The sequence below is a fragment of the Rhinoderma darwinii genome, chromosome 2 (assembly GCF_050947455.1).
Source record: "Rhinoderma darwinii isolate aRhiDar2 chromosome 2, aRhiDar2.hap1, whole genome shotgun sequence".
NCBI lineage: Eukaryota > Metazoa > Chordata > Amphibia > Anura > Rhinodermatidae > Rhinoderma > Rhinoderma darwinii.
In genome coordinates, this window is record NC_134688.1 from 209,539,199 (window position 1) to 209,567,139 (window position 27,941).

The 27,941-nt window shown below is 39.0% G+C and overlaps 1 protein-coding gene across 1 annotated transcript in view; it reads left to right on the top strand.

Annotated features, from left to right (window-relative positions):
• The first annotated feature begins 7,316 nt into the window (after positions 1-7,316).
• The window catches only part of LOC142741784 (zona pellucida-like domain-containing protein 1), a 30,264-nt gene continuing 9,639 nt past the window's right edge, over positions 7,317-27,941 (top strand). Inside the window, exons 1-6 of the mRNA XM_075851118.1 lie at positions 7,317-7,365; positions 17,309-17,529; positions 20,923-21,107; positions 21,773-21,845; positions 24,246-24,343; positions 26,035-26,115. Coding sequence (XP_075707233.1) covers positions 7,317-7,365; positions 17,309-17,529; positions 20,923-21,107; positions 21,773-21,845; positions 24,246-24,343; positions 26,035-26,115 — 707 coding nt within the window. The remainder of the gene's footprint in view (positions 7,366-17,308; positions 17,530-20,922; positions 21,108-21,772; positions 21,846-24,245; positions 24,344-26,034; positions 26,116-27,941) is intronic.

Below are 27,941 nucleotides of genomic sequence, written 5' to 3' on the forward strand. Positions count from 1 at the left end.
GTCACCCAAAGGTCTTTTTTGACCTTTTGGAGGCCCACTATAATAATAAAAATGCAAACGTAAAGATCTAATAATAATAAAAAAAATACAAATAAAGGGCTCGTGCACATGACTACATTATGGATGAGTAATACAAAGCTCTTAAACTGTTCCTCCATTTTCCTCTGATTTTATACGGAGGTACATGGAAGCTCCACATAGCAGCATATATGGAGTATGTATGGCTTCATAATAAAGATCTGTAAGGGTAAATCCATATGTAGCTGACTTTTTCCACAGTGGATTAAAGAGGCTCTGTCACCAGATTATAAGTGCCTTATCTCCTACATAATCTGATTGGCGCTGTAATGTAGATAGCAACAGTGTTTTGTTTTTTTAACAAACAATCATTTTTGAGCAAGTTATGAGCAATTTTAGATTTATGCTAATTCGTTTCTTAATAGACAACTGGGAGTGTATTTACCTTTTTACCAACTGTGCGTTATACAGAGGAGTGTATGACGCTGACCAATCAGCGACCAATCAGCATCATACACTTCTCATTGTTCCAGCCCAGCTTCTTTCACTGCACAATCACTCTGTGCTGTGGACAGTGGCGTAGCTATAGGGGTCGCAGCGGTCGCAGTTGAGACCGGGCCCCTAAGCCTGGGGGTCCCACGGGCCCCCGTTGCCATACAGCATGTTTTCTAACTCTTCTGTGCCGTGAAGCCGGCACTTCCTAGTTACGGTCACATGGTACACTTAGTGTACCATGTGACCATGTTGTCACGTGACACGGCTTCCAGACAGAGCAGAAGAGTCGGTGCGGAGGGCTCCAGGTAAGCTGCAGTGAAATGTAATGTATTGTGTTGTAACGTTATGTATTGTAATGTAATGTAATGTGTTGTGATGCCTTGTAATGTATTGTGTTGTTTGCGGTGGAGAGGGGAGGTGTTAAATCACAGCCCCCCCTCCTCCACCGCAAACTGCACAATACAACACAATACAGTATAGTACACATGAGTGTATGAGAGCGGGGCTGCGGCTGTGTAATACAGTCACTGCCCAGCTCCTGAGCCCTGACATGTGCGCGCCGTCAGGATGATGTGATGCGGCCGGCGCTGAACTAATGAGCGGCAGCAATGAAGACAGAACATGGTGGACGCGCTACAAAACACCCCCATGTTCTGTCCTCAATGCCTGAACCGCCGCTCATTAGTGCAGCGCAGGCCGCATCACCTCATGCTGACCGCGCGCGCACTTATATCAGGAGCGAGGCAATGGCTGTATTACACAGCCGCAGCCCTGCTCTATAACGGAGGAGATCAGAGAAACCGCTCATCTCCGCCGCTATTCTCCTGAATGCTGCGATCAAAGCTGACGGCAGCATTCAGGGGAAAATGAGAAGGGGGGATGCCCCTGGATCTCATCACAGGGAATTCCTGTGACGCGATTAAGGGACATACCATATATGGGCAGACAGCCCAGGGTCTATTGAAGGACCCCAGGGCTGTCCTACCATATTTCCTGTTGTTAGGGCATACTGAGGTATGTCCTAACAACTGCCTGTGTACTATCAGTACACAGGCTAATGTACTGGCATATAGCTATAGGCCAGTGCATTGAAGTTTAAAAATAAAGTAAAAACAAAGTAATGGTAAATAAAAAAAATACACATACACCTTTTTTATAATAAACATTAAAATAAGTCTCAATACATAAAATATACACATAATCGGTATTGGCGCACCCGTAATAACCTGCACAACTATTTTTTTGCATCATTTATGATGTGTACTCTGTAAAAAAATAAAAATTGCTTTCTATCACTTAGGCCCCACTCACACGACCGTGCCCGCAATCACGGCCCGCGATTGCGGGTTACGGCCGGCCGCCGACTGCCACCCGCATTTTCGGGCCGTGCTCCCATACAAAGTATGGGAGAACGGCCCGCAAAATGCAAAAGGACGGACATGTTCCATAATTTTCGGAACATTTCTACGGTACGGACACCCATCCGTAGTGCTACGGAAATGTGTCCGCGCTCAATGAAAGTGAAAACGGAGGTTATTTATGGTCGTGTGCATGGGGCCTAATTGCGAGGCACAAGGTGCGATGATGAATTTAACCTCTATGTGCCTCACATTAACAGTAATTAACCCCATCATGTACCTTACATATTAACCCATTATGACTGAGAAACATGATGGGGTTAATTACTATTAATGTGGGGCACATTCAAAATTCATCATCACACCTCGTGCCTCACATCAGAAAATGGAAGAACTTTTTTTTATTTTTATTACTGTTGGCAAAGTAAATAAAGTATCGGTATCGAAGTCCAAATTTTGGTATCGTGACATCCCTACACTGTGGGTCGCGTCCCCCTGGGGGTTCGTGAGTCACTGACCGAGGTCCCGGTTCCAATCAATGCTGGAGCAAGGAGCTGACATCTCCTTGATCCAGCATTCCCTGTGCCGTGAGCGGCTCGATGCAGGCAGGCGGGATGTAGCGACATCATCGCGCCTGCCTGCGCTGAGTCACTCATAGTACACACCGGAGGAGGCGAAGGATCCTCCACTCGACGTGGGAACGGGGATAGGTAAGTAATTATGCACATATGGGGGCATTATACTGTATGGGGGGCTGATATTGTGGGGGGGGGGCATTATACTGTATGGGGGGCTGATATGGGGAGCATTATACGGTATGGGGCTATTATGGGGGGCAGTATACGTTACGGGGCATTATACTGTGTGGGGCAGCTATGGGAGCATTAACTGTGTGGGGGCATTATACTATGGGGGCTGTTGGGCATAGGAGCGCGCAGGGGTCTGATGATGATGGTGGTGCTGGGGAGGGGTAGGGGGGCCCAAGCTGAATTCTTGCACCCGGGCCCATGAGCCTTTAGCTATGCCCCTGGCTGTGGATCATGCTGGGCTGGAACAATGAGAAGTGTATGACGCTGATTGGTCACTGATTGGTCTGAGCGGTCAGCATCATACACTCCTCTGTACAATAACCAGTTGGTAAAAAGTAAAAACACGCCCAGTTGTCTATTAAGAAACTAATTAGCATAAATATAACATTTCTCATATCTTGGTCAAAAATGATAGTTTTTCAAAATAAAAACCACTGCTGTTCTCTACATTACAGCGCCGATCAGATTATGTAGGAGATAAGGCACTTATAATCTGGTGACAGAGCCTTAAGCTGCAAATGTATTGCAAAGGGTGAACTCCATGTGGAAAAGCAACAGCATTTCCACTAAAGAATGTGCATGCAGTCTCCGTCCATATGGCTTTGATTTGTGCAACAGACCATAGTATAGAAGAAAATTCTCCACCAACCATAGCTGTAGCTCAAGTCCCTACACAATTTATTTAAATTCAAATGGTGACAAATACTAATATTAAGTCTATTTTAGGCTCTGTGCACACCACGTTTTATGGCCAATGTAGGCAATAATGGCATCCATTTAATGTATATGTCATAAAAAGCTTTTGAATAGCCCGTGACGTATATGTTAAATGGATGCCTGTGACAAACACCATACAGGGGCATATGTCACCCGTAGGCTTCTATATTTAAAAAAGTATATCGCAAGTTTTTTTGCAGGATCCCTTGGAATTTAAGAAAATAGTCTAGTGTAGTAAAAAATAACAAAGGTATACTAACATACTTCAGCCCTAAGGACACTTTTTTTTCACCTCCATCTGTCTAATATATCCCTATGGACACGTTTAGCGTGTCATTCGGGAGTTTTCCTGATGTACATGCTGAATGTAGGGCCAAACATGATGTGCAAAGAGCCTTAGGGTTACATTATGGGATTATGGAAATAATGAGTGAGAATATGAAAAAATATATATTTTATTTTACTATTTTTACACATATGAGCCTAGCTTATTTATTCTAAATAAGAAAAAAAAACCTATAACAGTTATAATATTCCTCTTATTCATGTTGTTTTAGCCATTAAATTTACACATACAGTTCAAAAAATACAGTAGCTAAAGGCAAAACATTCAGTTAAATCTAAACAATTCTTGAAAAACAAGCTTGTTCTTTTCTACGTAGTTTATTTTTGTGTAATTGTTTTCTAAAATGCCTTGTTATGAGCTATGTAAATGATATCCCTTGCATCCTGCCTGTTGTAGATAATGCGGTGAATCTCTCTGTTTAAACCCTCCTCTTATGTTACAGGGTCAGGAAGCGTCTGTACACTTTGTCATTATTCGATCAATTCATATGGCTGAACTTTTTGTCACATTTATTGTTATATTTATACAATTGCTCCATTCTCACCTTTCCGTTTTCCCAACTGAGTAACTTCAAATAACAATGTGGCTTATTAGTGTATTACGTATTGGTTGTCAAGTATGATGCATACAAGTCCCCAATGTATGTGTATATAAGTCCACAGTTCAAAAATATATAGCACACATATTATACCCTGACTCCAAAAATAAACCTATTACTGAAGATAAGAAGGGGGCGAGCTCTTCAACAAACATGGTAAGTAGTCGCCAACTTTATATTTCTTTAACTAAACAGATCCTAGAAATAGTAATTTATGTCTCTTCTGTGCTTGTTCTGTCACATGTATATTTTCTATTTTGTGCATGTACTAGAAAAGGGCATTTGTTTGCAAAATATTATTTTATTATTTGTTAGCAAAGACAGGGACTGTATTCCAGAAAAGGGAACATTGGAAAACATTTCTAGAGACATTTGTATTTATTTATAAAAGGACATGTCCACCTTTTCAACTATTTTTGTTTTTCATAGTTACAGACTACAAACAAACCACTTGTAGTCTGATCCTACAGTCAAACTACCTTCCCTCAGTCCCCTATGTTAGCAATGAGGAAGTTGCATATTTAGTAGAGCGGTGGAAGGGAGGAAGATCAGACAACACACAGGTTTGTTTGAACTCTGTAACTATAAAGACACACAGGTCCGTAGAGAAGCTGTAGACACAGAACAGTAGAATATTTTTATTCAAGCCTATATGTAAAGTTAATTAAAATTTTATGTTAGATGCATTGGAGCAATACAATGTTCTATATTTTGTTTGTTTTCTTTTTTATAATGTGGACGTACCCTTCAATATTAGTCCTTGGAAAACCAAGAATTTTATACATAAACAAATCTTTAAAAATGTTATTCTTAATTCATTCTTCAAAAGACAAATCACTCAAATGACTTCAAGTTCAGATTCATACCTACTTGTACTATTTTCGTAGTGTGCATACACCTTATAATGTAGATGGTATGGTGTCTTTTGTAAAAGTAAAATGCAGCGAGTAAGTTTGACTAAGTGAATGCATGCTATAGAGATATAATACTGTAGTAAAATAAAATAATTCAGGAAGAAAATGAGTAAAACTGGTTTCAAACATGATAATGACTTATTTGGGGGTCATTTCTTGCAAAATATGCTTGTGAGATCAGTGGGATATAATCCCACTATGCAAAATATTTATTACATGATAAATCATCTAATAATACTAGTAACAAAATATGGACCTGGATTGTTCTATAGGGAGTCATTTAGTAGACAAAATATCTTCTTTTCACTTGTGCTTAAAATCTACATATCACAGTTAATTGTGTTTGTTTTAGTTATTTTACATCATGTATTTAGGCAATGCATTTCTAACAAAACAGCAGTAATTATTTTACCTGGGTTCACTATGTAGGTTGTAGATAAAAGTTAGTATAGTTGTAGCAAGAGAGTCCATTATATATAATTGTTTGTGTGTTTGGAGGCACATGGCTGGATACATGCTCAAAAGAGACATTTCTATTATGCTCATGTCTCTGAAAAACATTTGAACATAATAGAAAGATAACACAGTTTGTATTTAATTTTTTTTAAAAACGTGTTCAGTTTCTACAAACATATGTGAACTTGCATGCCTCCCTGAATGAATATTAGACACTGCTTAAAAATAAATATTATACAATTATACAGGCAACATTGATCAAACACAATTATATACAATGTATGTTGTAGGAAATAACCAAAAAAAGTACATGTATTTTTTTTTTTACGGTTTTATGTTAATGAAGCTTAATAATGTTTAACCCCTTAATGACCGGCGTATAGTGCTTTTAAGTTGGCCGTTCAGGGTAGTTCTTCTGAAGCGCCGCCTTTTTACGTCGGCACTTCAGAAGAACTTTCCCCGCATCGCGCGGGGTGCTGCTGAACCCTGGGCTGTTAGTAACAGCCTCGGGCTTCAGGGCAACGATCGGAGACCACTAGCAGTTGTCTCTGATCATATTTAACCCCTTAGATGTGGCACTCAATAGCGAGCGTCGCATCTGAGTGATTTTGGAGGGAGGGGGCTCCCTCTCTCATCCCACTGGCATCCCCGCGTGCATCGCGGGGTGCCGATGGTTTCTATGGCAGCCTGGGGGCCTAACAAAGGCCCCCAGATCTGCCTTTAGTAATTGCCTGTTAGGCCGTGCCAGAGGCATGACCTAACAGGTGCCTGTCAGTTTTACACTGACCGGCAATAATACACTGCAATACCGAAGTATTGCAGTGTATTATAATAGAGATCAAAAGTCTGCACAGTAAAGTCCCCCATCGGGACTAAAAATAAAGTAAAAAAAAAGTTAATGTGCCAAGTAAAAAAAAAACAAAAAAAAAACAAAAAAAAAACACTTTTTCCCCTTACAATTTACTTTATGAAAAAAAGTAAAAAGTTACCCATATTTGGTATCGCCACGTCCGTAACGAACCCAACTATAAAATGATTACATTATTTAACCCGCACGGTGAACGCCGTAAAAAATATAATAAAAAACAACGCCAGAATTGCTGTTTTCTGTTCATCTTGCCTTCAAAAGAATTTGATAAAAAGTGATCAAACCGTCGCATCTACTCCAAAATGGTACCAATAAAAACCAAAAAAAGTCCTCATACAGCTGCATCAGTCAAAAAATAAAAAAGTTATGGCTCTTAAAATATGGCGACACAAAAGCAAATAATTTTGAAAAAAATGTATTTTTACTGTGTAAAAGTAGGAAAACATAAAAAAATCCATATAAATTTGGTATCGCGACAATCGTAACGACCCTCTGAATAAAGTTATTATGTTATTTATACCACACGGTAAATGGTGTAAAATTAAGATGCAAAACAATTGGCAAAATTTCTGTTTTTTCCAGTACCCCACTAAAAAAGTTGTTAAAAAGTTAATCAATAAATTATATGTACCCCAAAATGGTGCTATTATAAAATACAACTTGTCCCGCAAAATCAAAGTACTTATACAGCTATGTCGCCGGAAAAATAAAAAATTTATAGATCTTTGAATGCGACGATGGAAAAACTTAAAAAATTTTCATTGCTGGATATCACATGCTCTTTCAGTAAGACTACGCCAATTGAAATGATTGAAATGACAAACGTTAGACAAGTACTAGTTGAACGTTAACACTATGTGGAACACACTACTGTAATCGCGTAAGGCTAAGTTCACACTACCATTACTATACATTTACCTCTCTTCCGTCAGAGGAAGAGGGGATCGAGACATTAAACGGAAAGCAACGGTTCCGCTAGAATTGGCATTGATGTCAATGGTAATTCTTTTGTAACAGTTGCTTTCCGTTTGTCTCCATTCACTAGGTTTCCGTTTTTTGAACAGAAACAAAAGTTCTGCAGACTGCACTTTTGTTTCCGTTCAAAAAATGGAAACCTAGCGAACGGAGACAAACGAAGAGCAACCGAAACAAAAGAATTACCATTGAAATCAATGGTAATTCTAACGGAAACTGTTGCTTTCCGTTTAATGTATCGATCCTCTCTTCCTCTGACGGAGTAGAGGTAAAGGTATAATAACGCTAGTGTAAAGAAGCCTAAGAATGGTATATTAACGGTAAAATAAAGGTATAATAACGCTAGAGTGAAAGAAGCCTAAGAATGCAATGCATGAGATAGATAGATAGATAGATAGATAGATAGATAGATAGATAGATAGATAGATAGATAGATAGATAGATAGATAGATAGATAGTACTTTAATAATCCCGAAAAGAGAAATTTGTTGTCAAGAGCTCCACCAAACCTACATGATAATTAAATTAAAAACATTACAAATATTTCTACTGTACATAAAAACAGTTAACAGTAGAAGACAATAATAAAACACAAATAAAAATATAAATCCAATAACCATACATCTGTTTTTTGATAGTCCATATGCAAGTCTATGAAGGACACAGTACACAGTCTGCAGAACAGGGAGGCTTTTAATACAATACTGGCCATTTTAACCTACTTTGATTGCCCGTGTTTCTATGTGGTTGAAAACATCCCAATTTATGTACTACTAAAAATAAACTGTTACTAGTGTATTCGCATGGGCTCCCATGGGACCTATTATGCCAAAATAAATTGATTAGTTTTTATGAGGATATAAGTTTTAAGCTTGACCTTGGAAAAGCAGTTGGTGTGATTTATTTTTATTTTGCTGAAGCCCTTGATGCAGTTCACTCTAATAATAAACTGATGCAAAGATCAGATTTCTGGGGATAGAAGAAAATATGAACATGTATTGAAAACTGATGGAGAGAAACTATAGAAGATACATATTTGGTACTGGGTCCTTTCCTTTCCAGTTATTTATATTTGGTCTTTAATGAAAAATATAAAGAAACTTGTCCTCCATTTATTCCCATAAGAGACTGCTCTGAAGAAAAAAAGACTCTTATGTTAAAAACACATATGTAATGCGAACACACATTACCATGGGAAACCACGCTATAGATCTGTTTTGCTTCCGGAGTTCCTTGAGGAGTAGCCTATTAACGTTAGTCTGTCAGATGTCATACACGCTTCATTGACCTCATCACAAAGTACAAAACAGGAAAATATGTTTGTGTACATCACAGCTCAAAAGCGACCAATTTATGACGCTTACAATTAAAAGCATATAACAAAAGGTAAGTCTTAAATTACTGTTGCGAAATAGACATGAAGTATACTAGGTCTCTTGTTGACTAACTCGCCAATTTATGCTTCTTCTTTTATACTTTTTATATAGAGACATGCTTTAATAATGATCAAAATGTAATATATTTTTCCTAATCTATAAACATGTTATTTATTTCCATTGCATATATAGCACCATTGTATTTAGCAAAGTTGTATACAGATTGTAATCACTCAATTCTTTGCCCAGTAAGGCTTACAATCTAAATTCCCTATCTTAGACACAAACGAGGGCCAATTATCACATGGCAACATGGGGAAAACATACAATTGCATGTAGGAGTTGCCCTATGTCAGATTTGAACGCAGGACTCCAGTGCTGCGAGGCAACATGCTTACCACTGAGCCACCATGCTGCCCCATGCTTATATTTTTATATACTAGATGTACTAAGAACAATTCTGTATTCTTAAATCTTCCATATAAAGAGCATTGTTAAAATATTGCATTCATCAATATAAGTCTACCACTAATTAAGCAGAATTTAAAAAAAAAAATCTTAATCATACTAAAATATAAAATATAGAATATATAATAGGTTTCACTGCTAGTTTTACTGTATTTTTATTATATTGGAAGAGAGATATTGATGACTAACAGGCTATGTAAACCTTTGAATACTTTTCATATTTTTTTTTTAAATAAAACAATGTATTATGGTTTTTATTAAAACATTTTTAAACTTTTTGAGATACAGCTTCTATGTATCCTGTATACACAGCAGCTGTATCTTTCTCTCAAACCTGAATCTTCCAGGTCAGTGCGACTGACAGCTTACATGACAGCGGTTCCTGCGTGTCTCTGACATGCCTGATCCCCCTGTAATCGATCACATCTAAGTTCATAACTTAGATGTGATGGAATACAGGGGGATCCTGCATGACAGAGACACGCAGGACCTGCTGTCACTGTAGCCGTCAGTCCCACCCAGGGTCGATTCTAGCTTTTGTGCTGCCTGAGGTGAAAATTCAAAGAGCACCACCCAGATCTTGATTGGCATCCCCCTGGCTGTTCTACATCACTAGCAGCCTCACAAAAAGAAAATATACCACCCATTATCTTGCTGCAGATCATACAGTGACTACAGTGCTGATTAGAGTCAGAATATACATTTACATTAAGTGACTCACAGGTGACGTCTTCTCAGGTTCTAGTTGTTCTTTTTATCTTTTCTTCTCCATATGGTCCAGACCTCTATGATGACTTCTCCCAGCCACAGCCCATTTCTGCCGTTTTACGCTCAGATGTCTTCAGCTTTTCAAACATTTCTGCACCTATAAACGAAGATAAAATTCTCATGGTGCCACACATGACGTGCCTAAATATAATAGCGCCATACACTTCACCTCTAATTATAATAGAACCATACACTCTGTCCCTGATTATACTAGCACAACACACTGTGTCCCTGATTATAATAGCATCATACACTGTGTTCCCCAAACACACACACAGTGCCCCATGTAGTTACTGCACCCATAGAGCCCCTGTATATAGTGCCCCACCATAGAGCCCCCTGTAGACAGTGCCCCACATAGAGCCCCCTGTAGACAGTGCCCCACAGAGAAACCCCTGTAGACAGTGGCCCACATACATAGTGCCCCCTATAGAGCTAACTGTAGATACTGCTCCCATAGAGCCCCTGTAGATAGTGCCCCTGTAGATAGTGCCCCCGTAAATAGTGCCCTACATAGATCTTCTATAGATAGTGCCCCACATATAGCCCCCTGTAGATAGTGACCCACATATTGCCTCCCCTGTAGATAGTGCCCCCATATAGTCCCCCTGTAGATAGTGCCCCACATATAGCCCCTGTAGATAGTTACCCACCTGTAGCCCCCTATAGATAGTGCACAATATATATCCCCCCTGTAGATAGTGCTCCACATATAACCCCCCTATAAATAGTGCCACACATATAGCCCTCCTTTAGATAGTGCTTCCCATATAGCCCCCACATATAGCCCCCGCTGTAGATAGTGCTCCACATATAGACCCCTGTAGATAGTGCTCCACATATAGCCCCCACATATAGCCCCCCTGTAGATAGTGGTCCACATGTAGCCTCCACATATAGCCCCCCTGTAGATAGTGCTCCACATATAGCCCACATACATATTGCTCCACTTATAGCCCCCACATATAGCCCCCCTGTAGATAGTGCTCCACATATAGTCCCCCCTGCAGATAGTGCCCCACATATAGCCCCCTGTAGATAGTGTTCCACATATAGCCCCTCACAGTTTACATGATCACCTAAACCCATTCCCTCTCCATCCTCTTGCAATGCAGGCCTGCTCTCTTCTGATACAATTACATGCATAAGCGCTGAATGGCGTCATCACGCCGTTTTCATCATTAAAAGGTGCTGAGTGGCAGGGCAAGTCATTCTGCCCTGCCAATTAGCGCCTTTCAACGCTGCAAGCGGCGCGTTGACGTCATTCAGCGCTTATGCATGTAATAGTATCTGGTCCTGCAGCCCCCTCAGAGAGACAGCAGGCCGCAACCTGAGGTGAGCTGCTCATCTTGTCTCATGGATGGTGCGGCCCTGGTCCCACTGACCTGACAGATTTGCCTCTGAGCGCTCAATACAGCTTCCAGAAAACGTAGAAGCTGTATCTCAAAAAGTAAAACATTTCCTAATAAAAAACAATTACAAAGTTGCTTAAAACACCATAATAAATTGTATTGTTAAAAAAATAAATGTTCAAAGGTTTACCTAGCCTTTAAAGTCTATTTTGTTGGCAAGGCAATACCTACTGGTTGATTTAAAGTGAAACTTCGGGCACATTTTCATAATTAGTGTAATCGACCTAAATTAAGCATACAAAAGCCATTTGCCTGAGGGGGCACAAAGCATTCTCTTCCACACAAGTTTGACACAAGTTTTATTAATGCCACATAGTATGTGGGGGGTCCTGTTACAGATTTTTAATAGGGCCCAGGAGCTTCAAGTTACACCGGTTATCGCTGCAATCAAGTTTCTTATGTCAAAGGCAGGAACAGAGGTTTCCTGGGTTTCTTAAGGATAAGGCACCCCCTATCCCTAATGTGAAAGTACTCAAAGCTATACTTGCTATAACTAAGGCCTCATGCCCACTTCCGTTTTTTCCTTCAGGGGGCTAGCCATTTTTTTTAACGGCTAGCACCCTGACCCATTCATTTCAATGGAGCCATGCACACGTCAGTTTTTTTGACGGTCCCGTTGTGCCGTTCCGACAAAAGTAGAGCATGTCCTACTTTTGTCCGAGATTCCATGACCATGTGGCCCATAGAAGTCAATGGGTCCGTCAAAAAAACTGAAGGCACACGAAAGGCATCCGTGGCACATCCGTGTGTGACGGAGCCATTGCCTAGCAATGGCCGGGCGGGCAGAGGTACACATAGAGACAGATATTGCACTGCACTAATCTGCAGCCCCTTCTCTCTATCAGCACTGATAGAGAGAAGAGGCTGCTGATCAGTTCTGGAATGCAGCGATAGAAATAAAAATAAGTTCATACGTACCCAGGCCGTTTTCTTGGTGACGCGTCCCTCTTCTGACATCCAGTCTGAACTTCCTGGATGACGCGGCAGTCCATGTGACCGTTACAGCCTGTGATTGGCTGCAGCGGCCACATGGTCTGAAACGTCATCTCAGGAGGCCGGACTTGGGGAAGAAGCAGGCAAGTAGGGAGTTCTGGGTAAATAGTAACTTTTTTTTGTCACAGGTTTTTTTTAATGAACCATTAATAATCCATATTGTGAATGCTGCACATGGTATTCCCTGTCCAGCATTAGACTCTGTCCAGGGTGCTGAAAGAGTTAAAGGGGCTGCACTGATCGGCAGTAACTATTTCAGCACCCTGGACAGTGACTACCGCTGGACAGTGAATAGAATGTGCGGCGCTCACAATATTGTGTACATAGTGCGAATGGGAAAAGTTTCCTCTCAGAAACTGAAACACGGAAGTGTACACGGAGTACACACGGGAAGCACACTGATCCAATCACACGGACACACGGATCTGTGAAAAATTGATGGAAGTGTGCACGAGGCGGGGTTAGGCCTCATGCACACTTCCATCTGTTTTTCACGGATCCGTGTGTCCGTGTGATTGTCACCGCAGCTAGTTTTCAACTTCCTGACAGATCCGCATTTTTCATATCTTAGATGTCTGACAATACCCCATATGTGGTCATAAACTTCTGTTTAGACACACAGAGGGTCTCAGAAGCGAAGGAGCGTCATTTGGCTTTTGGAGCGCAGATTTGCCTGGAATTGTTTGTGGACTCTATGTGGCCCTAAGTGAAAGACCACCATGCGCAATTGAAGAGGCTCTGCGGTCGCATAGTAAAAGAATCCCCAAGGAGTTAAAATAAAATTATCCATAGATGTTTGGAACGCTTTGACGCAATGCATTATGCTCAGACCAGGTTTTTTGGGGGAATTTTGCTGGGAACGTATTGCCCTGGTACAATACGGGCACCCTCACTTCTAGCAGTTTTGCTCTGACCCGTCACGATGGACTACAAATAATTTAGATGCCTCGGTTGCTATTGACTGCGGCATTTGAGGGATTAATCGCCTATGATAGAAGATAGCTGCTTCCTGGTCATAACAGCAGAGTGTCAGCTGTAATATACAAGCGACACCTGCAGCTGATGGCGTGGGCTCAGCTTCTGAGCCCACGCCATTAGGTTGTCAAAACTATAAGATAACTTGCGAGAACTCCTTGCTGACCATGACATACAGATACGTCAAATGTCGGCAACGGGCTAAAATAAGACACAGTTTGCGCTTTCCTTCTCTGAGTCCAGCAAAGCTATGCAGGATACAAGTTCAGGGGTGAAATCCGCAGCAATTCCATGGCAAATCCGCAACAAATTTCGCTTGTAAAGCATACTGATTTTGCTGTGGATTTACTGTGTGATTCCACCCTAATACTATAGAATAGAACAATCAGAATAATTTCTGAACATGAAATATTAAAATAACATTTTAATTATTTTTGTGTATATAAAAATGTTCAATTATTGTTTATTATCCCATTCAAGGCTTTCTCATCAACAAAAGGATCAAAGCAGAATTTTGTTTATATTCTGCTGTTTTTTCTTATTCATGGACATCAATGCATTACCGTAAATGACTGTGGCAACACTCTCAGATTACCAGTTACAGTGAATAAATTAAATTGTCATTGCTTTAAATAAATAATATATATTGAAGATGAAATATACTATGTAAATGAGCTGTGGGAAATACATTTTGTTATGCACAGATCCAGAATCCTAATAGTCTTTGAACCAGATAAAGAGATGAGACTATAAATATCCTCATAATGGGCAGTTATCTGTACATTTTAATAACCTTTGTACATTATACTCTATTGAAGGCAATTAGAGATCTGTATTTTTTCAGTAGGGGATTATTTATAGACTCAAAATAATTATTTATTGGCTAAGTGGCCCAATTGCATAGTAACAAGCTATTCTTTTGAGGAAATAAACTTATTACTCCAAACTGATTTTGATGTTAAAGATAACAACAACATCCCAATCTTAAAGGTGTTGTCTCCCCACAGACGACCCCTTTTATTTTAAGAGCTGCGAAGGTGATCATCTGATTGCCACAAGTCCAGTGCCTGAGACTGCTGGAAAACAGCTGATTTTGCCAGGAGAATATTCAGATAAAAGCCCATTCATGTCTTATTATTGCTCAAGTCCGCCAGAGTGAGAGATGTGGCTTGTCTCTGCTCTGGCTCTTACACGGTGTTCCCAATCGGTGAACCTCCTTTATGACATCTTATTACTAATTTATGTGTTATATAGCGTCATTAAATTCCATAGCGCTTTATAATGAACAACATTGGGTAAACACATAAAGTGAAATAACACACTTGTGCACTATTTTTTTTTCTTCATCTAAATTGATCCAAAATTTTGTGCTCATTAATTTCATAACATATCTTTATAAGGATTCATGCACATGACATTAATAAGATTTCCCAATAAAATGAATTAAAATGTCTTACTCCCTTTTCTACTAGAGTTTAATTTTTTTGGTATCCAGTAGGCACTACAGTACACTGATTTCACTGTTATCAGTTATTGTTTTGTTATGGAACACTTAATTATTTTGACACAAACATGTGTTGATCAAAACGAATATCTATTGAATTGTTGTTTATTTCAATTCCTTTTGGTTTTTCTGTGCCTTTAAGTTCCATTTTTAAAATTTCTATCATTTCTAACACAGAGCCATTTGTAACAAGTGGTAAATGATGATACATTCATATCCTTCTGTTTAGCATTACTAATAGTGACCTTTTTAATACTAATGAGCTCATTAGAAATTATAGCGATATCTGTAGTTCACAGTTCAGTGCAGTGTCACCACCTGACCGGCAGGAAAAGCACAGACATGACTGCATCTCTATTACTCCCAATATTTGTGCCAAAAATAATATCCTTTATTACAAAGTGAGGGAAATTATCATAGAAGATTACAAATTATTATGTGAACATTGTTTAAAGCGTACCTCCACTTTCAGTGAAAAATGATTGTAGTGCCGGAGTGTTCAGAAGTGTGCACTATAATAGTTTTTGTAATTCACTTGTATTATCTATCTTGCTTCTAGCAGCAGCACGGACTATGTAAAGTCGTAACTCATAACTTTTCAGTAGGTGACAGAGCGTCCTGCTCGTCTCCATGGCTCCCATATCCAGAATGACCGTTAGCGCTATAGGATTTTTTATAGCCCTAATGGCGGTTCTGGATACAGGAGCCATGGAGACGAGCAGGACGCTCTGTCTCCCACTGAAAAGTTATGAGTTACGACTTTACATAGTCCGTGCTGCTGCTAGAAGCAAGATAGATAATACAAGTGATTTACAAAAACTATTATAGTGCACACTTCTGAAAACTCTGGCACTACAATCATTTTTCACTGAAAGTGGAGGTACGCTTTAGGTATTTGTAGAAATCCCAGTGTGTATGGATTAATCAGCAAAGGGACTGTCTCAAAACAACAATACATTTCCATAAGTCCTATTAGGGCATATAGACTTCATAAGGGGGATTTCCCCAGCTGGGACTGAGAACGATCTGAATGGTTATCATGTAATACTACATTTCCCCTTCAGCACTCTCCACAGATCACATCACTGCTATGGGGTGTTGTGAGAGGAGGGCCTTGCCCTGAACTTCTTCAGCTTCACGGCATAGAGCCATAGCATTTTCCTGCAGCTGCCACTAAGGGGAGCTTAGTGTATAGATATTTTTCTAGTTTATACTGAGCTTAATGGAAGCTGTATAAATTAATTTGCACTGATCTCCCCCTAGGAGTGACTTCTAAAAATATCTGTTATACAGTTATGGCGAACATTAACTTTATAAATAATTGTAAATTTGTCAGAACTTTCAGTGAGGGGTAGGGCCCATACTAAGTTTTGCTATGGGGCCCTAAGATTTCCTGCAGGAGGAATATATGGCCAGATGTGGCTTCCCCTGGCAATAACAGCTGATCACCAGGTATTAGGGAAGCCATTACCACTGCGATCAATTGACCAGTTTCTGTTTACAAAAAAGTTGTCTTGGTGAGACACCCCTTCAAAATATAAGTAAAGCTTTGTAGCATTTTTTTTAATGAAATGTATGTGTAATGTGTTTAAAAACATTTCTTACATTAACATTTATTAAAAATGTTCTTTACTTTTTGTGCTTCAGCTTCTATGTAGGCACTATACAAAGTGTCGCTATAAGAAAAATCCATCAGTCTGCTGGACCGACGGCTTGGCTGGCCTCTAAAACAAAGGATAACCTCAATACCAATCACATCTAAGTTCAGGAATTTAGATGTGATCAGTATTAGGGTTATTTTGTGTGCCAGATAAATGTCAATTTAAAAAATATTTTTATTCACATTACAAATACAGTACATTTCATTTAAAAACAAAAAAAGGCTAAATAGTAAATTTTTCATGGAAAAGGGGTTTGACATGCAGGCAACTTTAAGTCATACACAAGTATATTTAAAATGGCTTCAGCGGAATCTTAGTATGGAATGGTCATAGAAAAGAAAGCATAAAAAACTCATTTGTAAGAGCAGGGAACTCTCAGGAAGATGGCCCATAATAAGTGTTAACACCAAAGTTGCTACTAAAACTACTAAAGTTGGAATTTACTTGGTAGTGCATAGTCAAATATACTTTCCCAAAAAAGTAATAATTACGTGTGCCTCATCTAATCTGACTAATTCATTTTTCCATCATTATTTAGATACACAAATTGAACATAAATCCTCTTATTAATTATGAAGTTTTTTGTTTTTCTTGCAGAATACAATGACATCTTAGTGACGTGTGGTCCACAGGAAATTTTCCTCTACATTTACTTGTGCCCAGTTTTCTATGCTGGTTACAATGAAACCCAACTTTTTATGAATGATGTTTTTTCCAATCCGCGTTGTCAGGGTAAAATTGATTTATCAAGTACTGTACCATTCTTGAAATTTGTCTTTTCAATCAATGAGAGTTCAACTTGTGGAAGTTTATTCCAGGTAAGCCTCAATTTTTACTTCAACATTTCATAGCAATATTAAAAGTGCTACTGTCTCAATATGACAATTATGGTCATCATTTCATATACAAGTAAACATTTCCAAAAGGCCACCTCTTTGAATAGACAACCCTAGATTTCCTGTGAAAGATTTCAGTTCTATTATATAGGTGTACTGGCCATCTACTCTGAGAGGACGACCACTTTGGAAGACCACTTTTTAATGCAATCTTGGGCGGTTGTCTTAAGCCTTTAGGACACGGCCAATTTTGGCCTTGAGGACAGAACAATTTTTTTATATTTCCCTCTTTGCATCCCGACGCTCATAACTTTTTTATTTTTTTGTACGACGTAGTTGTAAGAGACTTTTTTTTGCGGGATGAATTGTACTTTATGTAGGTACCATTTTTTGGTACAAATACATTATCACTTAATTTATATAAATTTTTATTTTGGGGAAAATGCAGAAAAAAAGCAGTTCCGCTGCAGTTTTATAATTTTATTTTTTACACCATACACCGATCATCAATAGTAATGTTATAAATTTGTTGTCCAGGTTGTTACGTTCGTGACAATACCAAATATGTCTATATTATTTCATGTTTTGGGACTTATATTTGAAAACGTTTATTTATTGAAAAAAATTTGTATTTCTGTGTATATTTTTTTACAATTGTTTTTTATTTAACATTATTTTTTTTAAATTAATTTCACCTTTTTTTTAATCCCATGGAGTGATTTTTCATTTAGATTTTTATATTTTAAATGTAATGTACTGACATTTATCTATATGCCAGTACATTAGCCTGTGTACTGATTCTACACATACATTAGTATTCCCTTACAACAGGCAATATGGTCAGACATCCCTGGGGTCCTTCAATGGACCCTAGGCTGTCTGTCCATACAAGTTATGGGCTTTGAATGTGTCACAGGGTTCTTCTGTGACACGATCAAAGGGCAGTCCCCCTCCTCTTATTTACTTTGAATGCCGCAAAGAGGTTTCTCTTCTCTCCGCCGTTAGAGCGGGGCTGCGGCTGTGTCTTACAGCCGTTGCCCCGCTTCTGATCGCGCGCGGACACTGCTGTCACACAGGACGAGAGTGCTCGTCCTAATGCGCTATGTACCCGCCGCTTAGGACGAGCATTCTCGTCCTGTGTCGGCAACTAGTTAAAGAGGTTTCACTGTGATTATCTTTCTGTAAACTTTACCAGTAACTATTTGTTGACCACATTTATGTGTAGGTAGCATGTGTGTCTAGCAGTGTGGGAACAGTCTGCTGTGTGAAATCAGATTTGGAACAATTTAGAGGTTATAAATTTCACTCAGTCTGAGGGTGCTAAGAATATAAATATATTGAGATTACAATCAGGGTTGGATGGGGGCGGGTGAAAATTAAATCTGATTAGTTGTTTTGTTGTGGTGTATGCTTTCATGCTTTCATGACTGATTAATCCTGAAATGTATTTAAATTATATAAAGTTCGATTTGAGACCCCATCCTGGTAATTTGGGTGCCATTGCGATGTCTGGATGGCAAACTGGGCAAATTTGGGCAAATACTCCTACTAAATTAAAGAGAAGATAGCCCATAGCTGACTTGAAAAATACCATAAACTTTTAATAGTTTTTTCGAATAAATATTTTTGCACAAGTATACACCCCAAAAATTAAATCAAATTAAAAAATTCTTATTGGAGCAAAACGAGGGGTTTTTCACATTCATTTTTTTCTCTCATCATAATGTATTTTCGGGGAAAAAGTTGTTTCCTATTAGAGTAGATGAATATCTGCATGTATGTGTAAGGGTATATTCACACGCGGCAGATTTGTTTCAGAAACTTTGCGGACTGCCCAATTTATCTGAATATGGTTTGCAGAAATCCATGCACATGCTGTAGAAACAACCTCATGCACTTTCATGGAACACATTCTCAACAATTCTGCCACGTGTGAACATGCACTAAAAATTCTTCTGAAAGGATAAAAATCAGATTTCTATCAAGGCAGGTAAAACATTTCTTTGTCTGTTGACAGCTTTGTTTCGTAGAACACAAAAGGAACACAATTTCCTTGCGTTATCTTTAAATATAATATCAGCTATCAGCTATACATTCATGTGTACAGTTATAAAACATACATAAGTAATACTGCAATAGAAAGTATTACTTTATTTTGCAATATAAGAAAACTGTATAATAAAATCTACAAACTTGTTAGGACCAATAAAAAATATATTTGCTGTTTTAATTACATATATTATGAACTATGACTAGTATATCCTTTTGAGAACAATTTGTTTGAACTCAACTAAAAATATCATACATTATTCTATTTAGTGGACATTACGAGTATTGCTTCAGGAGGAAAATATATCTTAAAATTCTCTAAAGGAATTGATTTTGTACTTTTTTCATGCATATAATCATAAAAATGCTTCTGAAAGCAGAGGTTTCAGCTCATGTTTTTCTGTGATTAGGCATGACTAAGCAAACTGAGCCCCTTCAAGTATATATATATATATATATATATATATATATATATATATATATATATATATATATATATATATATGATTGAAACTTTTCAATAGTGCATACAAATACATGGAATGTTGTAATATATCTTATTACTAGAAAATGACATCTTCTTCAACCTCCTACAGCCCGTAGTTCTCCTTTTCCTGACTGCAGGATCTCTGCAAATATTCAGAAACCTCCTCAGTCACATAAAAATCTGTCTAGTGTAAAACTAAATACTAGGCAGAGAGGAGGGTTGTGGAAGGAGAAGCTGCAACAGTGGGATTGAAAACTGTGAAACGGAAGGGAGGAGAATCGGGTTACTATACCTTCTTCCCAATATTTAAACCTCCAAAAACTGCTCAGAAATGCCTTTTTGTATGCATATCTGCATTAGCACTGCCTCTTTGTGGACCTGTTCAGGAGACAGCCTAAGGATGGATTGTGATTTATTTTATTTTTTTAAATGATAGGTATGCCGAAAATGTAGCTGTTTACATGTACATAGTTATCAGGATGTGCACAAAACTGCAGCTACAGAAACACAGTATGGGCACATAAACACAGCATCAGTCATTGAAATGATCTCTGGTGTGAGATGCCTAAGGCTATGTTCATGTACTCCATATACATCAGACATATACATTCATATACAAAAAACTATTACAGCCTTAGAGATGATGTATCCATTGCTTTTTATGGCGCAGAGGTAATTTAAAAGTGCGTTCTTTGGCATGTGCTTTAAAAGTTTTCATCAGGATGATGTTTTGTTTTTTTTTGTTTTTTTACTGTTCTGAATTGCATAGTATAACCTGCAATGCACTAAATATTATTATTAAGTATTGGTTTATACCATTTACTTTTTTCACTTACCAGATTACTACTGCAGCGGGTGATGGTGTTTTCAGCAGCTTTTCCTCAATCCAAACTGTTAATATCAGTGGAATAATAAAGTCAAAAGATCCAAATACGGGTGTCATCACCCGCAACCCAGAACTGAAGTATTTATATTCCTGCAGTTATCCACTGGAATACCTCATTAACAACACACGGCTGGATGTGTAAGTGGAAAAGACAAGAATCCCTAATATTCAATTCCATTTACAGTGTTCTATGTGGAATAAAAGGATCAAATTAATTATAGGATATGTGTGTCTTGTGTTTTATTATCTAACTCATTACATATCTTATACATTATTTAGATATCTGAAGAGTATTCTCCCTAAAAAATCCCTACTAAGTAGGAATAATTGAGTTTTAGTTCAATATTTCAAGTTGTTAGATCTTTGTAGATTTACAGTAGTTGGCCACAATTACAACTCCCAAAGTGGTTTTCACCAAACGTTATCAAACCCCTTAATGACAAGTCTGCCTTAGTTCTACTATAATATGGAAAGGTGTGATACGCCTCTGCATAACCAGGCACCTGCTGAACAGCTGATATTACCGGGGAAGGAGGGACTTTCTATTTAGTTTCTATTTAGTTTTACATGCCAGTCCTGCAAATGAATAGGCGACCAAAGGAATACGTGGCAAGGCGATTTCCACCAGAATTGCTCCGGCTAAAAGTGGGGGGTCCATACTAAGGATGACCCCCCTATGACATCCATGTGTCCTATTAGGGGGTTGTGTTACTGAGGACTTTACAATAATTTCAGCTGGAATGCATTTTATTTCCCATTTTACATATTTGTACAATAGTAATGATATACATTTCTCTTTAAAGGGCTGGAAATAATATAGCTATCAATACCAATAATGGAAGCTTCATCAGCACACTCTCTATGCAGCTATATGTAGTAAGTATCCCTGAACACTGATGTTCAATTTTCTAGTCTGGAAGAACAGTAACTGAATAATATATATATATATATATATATATATATATATATATATATATATATATATGTACATTATTATTAATTTTAAATCATCTAATATTTATATATATATATATATGTACATTATTATTAATTTTAAATCATCTAATTTCAATCAATAAAACTGGGAAGCCACCTTTATTTTATGTGTATGATGCTCATCTTCTTACTTGTATGCACAGACAATGCTTAAAAGGAACCTGTCACATTGACGTTCTGTCCCATTTGCAGGCAGAAAATTAAGGAACAGGAGGAGCTGAGCAGATTGATACATATTTGTGGGAAAAGACTTGTAATTTATTGATCTAAGTCTCTGCTCATTCTGAACTTAGGAGTCCAGCGGGCTGTCCTACACAGTGATTGACAGATATCTCTATATACACACTCATAGAGGAAAGCCTGGCAATCAATGAGTAAGACCACCCACTGGATTGTTAAACACAGAATGAGCAGAGGTTTAAATGAATTACACACAAGCTCTACAGTGGCAGATTAAGTAGACCATAGTTCACCCCCTTCTCCACCGCCGCCCTGCTGCACCGTAATTATTGTTAGCACTGCCTTTTTGTGCAAGCATTAACAATTGGGTGTTATGATTCCCCATGTCAAAGGGCTGTGTCCCTGTATACTGACAGTATCACATGTGCAGAGACGCATCCTCCTGACAAGGGGAATTGTAACACTCATTTGTCTATCAGTCCTGGATTGCACAAAGACTTTTTGTGAAATACAGGGATTTCCTTTAACATGTCAGATTTTTTATAAATCCAGTGACTTACAGGTGACGACTTCTCAGATTCTAGAAGTTTTGTTTTCCTCTTTTCTTCTGCATCCGGTCTAGACTTAATGACGACTTCTCCCGGCCGTGACCCATTTCTGCAGAATTTGCCACTCAAATGTCTTTGGCTCCTCAATTTTCCAACATTTACACCCCTATAAATAAAGATAAAATTGTCATGGTGCTACACAGTGTGCTCCTGAGTAAAATTGTGGCAAACACTGTAAAGTAAGACACCACATAGACAGTGCCCCCTGTACATAGTGCCACACACAGCCTCTGTGGATAGTGCCACACACACACAGCCCCTGTAGATAGCACTACACACACCCACTGTAGATAGCGTCACACACAACCCCTGTAGATAGCGCCAGACACAGCCCCTGTAAATTGCATCACACACCTCCCCTATACATAGCGCCACACACATCCCGATGTAGACAGCACCACATACAGCCCCCTTATAGATAGTGCCACACACCCCCCTCTGTAGATAGCATCACACACAGCCCCTCCTGTAGATAGCATCACACACAGCCCCCTGAAGATAGCGCCACACAGCCCCCTGTAGATAGTGCCACATACAGCCCCCTGTAGATAGCGCCACACACAGACCCCTGTAGATTGCACCACACACAGACCCCTGCAGATAGCGCCACACAGCCCTCCCCCTCTTGTAAATAGTGCCACACAGCCCCCATTATATTTAGTGCCACACAGCCCCCCTTGTATATAGTGTCACACAGCTCCCCCCTTGCATATAGTGCGACACTGCCCCCCTTGCATATAGTGCTATATACCCCCTCCCTTTTATATAGAGCCACACAGCTACCCCCTTGTATATAGTGCTACACAGAAACCCCCCGTGTACATTGCCATATAGCCCCCCCTGAAAAAAATATATTGTACTTACCTTGCCTCGTTCCCGCGACAGATGGAGCGCTGCACATTCTCCAGGCAGGACACTTGCACAGACGAGTGTCATGCAGTGACGTTAGTACGCCGGACTGCGCAGGTAGTCTTCCCAGCACCTTATAGGCTGCAGGCCTATAGTATTCATTTGTATCTACATCCTGAGGATGTAGATACAAGTGAATTTGGCTGTCGCTAGCCCCGGAGCCCCCTCCGGTGCTAGGGACGCCACAGAACATGAGGGGGCCCGTGTCGCCCGGCCCATTTATGTTATGGGTTGGGTATCGTGGGCACCCTCATGCTTTGGGCCCCGTATCAGCAGGTGTCCTGGGAAATTTCCCTATCCCCCCCCTAATTCCGGCCCCGTCAGGCGGCCACGGGCCCCCTGGGAGCCTTGTGAAAATCCAAAACAGAAGTTGTACTGAATCTTTTCCTACAAAACTATATATCAATCGTTCTATCCATGCTTTCCACAGATGTCCTGATAAAAGAAATGCTAGCAAACAATGAGTCAATTGAAATGTGTCCATTCATTAGATAAATATCTACTGTGAGCAATTTTACAGAAGCGAAGCTGAACTCTATTATTATGCACAGTTTACATTTTCATTGATGTACACGTTTTTTAGGATGAATCATATGGCAGACCTCTTGTTATTCCACCAACTGGAATCAAAATAAATACTACAGTTTATGTTGAAGTGAAGGCAACCAACTTAACAGACAAGTAAGAAAATATGAAGAAATATACTTTATATTAAAAATGGAATCCTGGGTATCCTGAAATTTCTAACACATACTTTCTAAAGCACTCATTGTTATCTGTTGTTGTAAAAAAGAAATAACAGAATAAATAAAATATATATATTTTAAAGGCTTTGTACATCTTTGAACGCCAATTTTTTTTCTTTTTAAATAATCAATGTTTTAAGTGATTTAAAGCAACTTTTGTATTGACTTTAATTAGAAAATGTTTTAACGTTATTAAGATACAGCTTCTTTGTATCCTTGATAAATAGAAGCTGTATCGTGCCGTCAAAGCCGATTCCATAACGTCAGCTGGACTGATGGCACAGCTGAAAGCATGTCACGCAGGATCCAGCTAATAATGACCACATCTACTGTAAGTTCATCAACTTAGATGTGATCGTTATTAGCTGCATGGTGTGTGTCAGACATGCAGGACCAGCTTTCAGCCAAGCCATCCGTCCAGTTGACCTAATGGATTCGGCTTTGATGGCAGGATACAGCTTCTATCTATATATGATACTTAGGAGCTTTATATTAAAAAGTAAAAAAAAATAAAAAAATTCATGTCAACTAAAAAGTTGCTTTAAATCACCTGAAACATTGTTTTATTAAGCACTTGATGTCTCCATCCATATATGAACAGTGACATCAGGGGCAACTCCTGAGGCAGAATCCCCGTCCACAGCATTGCCGACGCTGTGACTGGGTATTCCACTTCAGGAGAAGCCCCTGTCATCTGTGTCCATTTATGGACCGTGACATCACTTGCTTCTCCTGGAGTGGAATCCCCGGTCACAGCGTCGGGGATTCCACTCCAGGAGAAGCCCCTGATGTCTCTGTCCATTTATGAACAGAGACATCAAGCGCTCCATCCAGTAGCGGAATCCCCGGCCACACGAGGATTCTGCTCCTTCAGGGAGCTACAGTGACGCTAGTAGATAGCAGAGCAGGGAGATACCTCCCTGCTCCACTAAAGTGTTCAATAGTATATGCGTCCTAAGGATGCACATACTATTGAGTGTAGTGTCGCTACCGCTGTAGCAGCCACAGTCGCTGCTAGCGGCACCGCCGGCCATAGGGGGGCGCTTCGACGGTTGGCACGGGCGCCCTCATGCCCGATATCGCTGCTGTGGCTGAAACAGCGGTAGCGATGTCCCTTAGAGAAGAAGCGCCTGGGCGGAAAGGCAGCTACTGAGTCGCCGGGCCTGGGCACTTCTGAAAAACAAGCAGGGGAAGGAAGTCACTGCAGCGCCCCCTTCCACCTGCAATGGCACAGGTCGCACACCTCTAAGGCTGGCCCTGTGTATTATTAACCAGTCTGTATTAAACATAGTTAGTAAAAAAAAACTGTACTGCATGGTATAGGTTGTTTTGCATATAGTTGTATCAAAAAGTGCAGTTGACTATGATTTCCAATACAGTTGACAAAAGGACACCTTTTTAACATATGTTTGCCCATTAGAGTCTTTAGTCACATTAGCATATCCATTGCAAGATTTGCCCGACGTTTACCTCAACAGTACAACACAGTGGCCTTACATATACTAAATTTGATATACGTAGGACAAATATATGTTTAATAAAAATATTCAGCTATACATTTAGGTGAAAATACAATTTTAATAACATTTAAAATAACATTTTAATTTATTCTCTCTTCTCTTATAGGTTCAATGTTTTGCTGGATCGATGCTATGCGTCTGTTTCCCCATACCCAAGTAATTCAACCTTTTATGACCTGTTCGTTGGGTAAGCAAATTGTCGTTTTTTCTTCTTCCTTCATTTTTTTTTAAACTCTGACTTAAGGATCTGTCACTAGTTTAGTAATGCCCTATCTCCAAGCTAATCCGATAGGCACTGTCACACTGATAATTCTAGTGAAAATGGTGTCCCAAAACATTTATTATTTTGAAAGTTATGCGCTTTTTTCTAAATATGTAAATGAGCCTATACTTGACTTCACACAGCATGAGAGACAGTAGAGGGAAGGGGGATCATTTCAAATAGCCAGATCAGTGATTCTGGTGGCATATGAAAGAGGAGATTCTAATCTTTCATATGACACCAGGATCGCAGTTCTAGCTGTGACACAACCGGAGATATCACCAGTTGAATACACAGTGGGGAATGGAAGCTGTATACTATAAGATCTAGTCCTACAGAAAACATTACACCGCCCAGAGAGAAAAGAAAGAGTCACTTCCTATTTGGTTATTAGAGCCACATTAGCATATTTAGAAAAATGCTGATAACTTTGCAAATAATAAAAGTTTTTTAAAACAAATCACACTGTAGTTATCAGCATCATAGCATCTATTAGATTAGTTGGGAGATAGGGAATTAATAAAGTAATGAGAGATCCTCTTTGAACAAGCCACACACATACTCCCCTATCCAACCAGTGTTCTGATATTTTACTTGCAATATGAACAATTTTTCTGATGGTTAATTGTTCATATTGTTTGGGATATTGTGATTTTGCACAGAAAATATTAAAGTAAACACCATTGTCAGAGCATTTGCATCTAATGACCCAAAAATATTTTGAAGCATGAAAAATTTGCATTCCAACTGCCAGCTTTTAAGTGATCAGAACTAATTGTTTTTTAATATCACAGACAAAATGACTATTGTTAACAATTGTAAAATGTTTTCAGATAATTAACAACAAGTCTTATGTCTCTGGCCTGCTCAAAGTGAATGTCCATCCATAAACACCATTTGTTGTTGTTTTTCAATTTAAATATGTCCAGAATTCTGTGCTCATTTCTTTATATTTTTATATCACTTGGAGCTTTGTTTTTCCGATACGGAAATCCAAATCCCCTGCATAGGCATAGAGTTAAATGATGAAAATCAGACTGTCTGCAGCTGCCACTAGGGCGGGTTTGGAAGCTTACTGCATACTTTTTATAATGGAGTTTCATGTATAAATGTCTAGTTCTATGCAGAAGATTTGGAGCTCTAAATCTTAGAATTATGGATATATTAAGTATTTAATCAGCACAGAATGTTGGATCAAAAATTTACATGGCATTAAAAGGTAGCTATTCACTTGAAAGGTATAGGATTTTCATCCTATAAATAACATGCGTTCTTGCTTATTTTTACAGTATTGTTATTATTATTTTTAAACAGCAAAAGAAGACAATGACATTTTACTTTGTTAATTATATTAATACAAACATGGCATTACCAAGGTTGGAACTAGCTCTTACCACCCTTCCAACCCCCTTCCGCTTGTCATAATTTACCTGTTGTGTCCAGTACTTTTTCTGTCCTAGTTCCTATAAGCTCCACGAATAGGTTCTCATTCTCAACAACAGAAGAAATGTGTACCTATGCACCTGTATGTGTTTCTTGTCAATGCAAGAACATTCAAATGGTTAAAAGGCTTTTCTGATTTTGTCAATCCCTTTACGTTTAATGGGACCGTCAGCGTTAAGCTCATCACAGGGGGTTCCGCTGCTGAGTACAGTACAGTACAGTTAAGGGCCACATGAGCCTGAAGCTAAAAATGATGCAGGGCCTTTTGTGAGCAGCGTTGTGCCACCGGTGTGGAGGGGGAGTGTGAC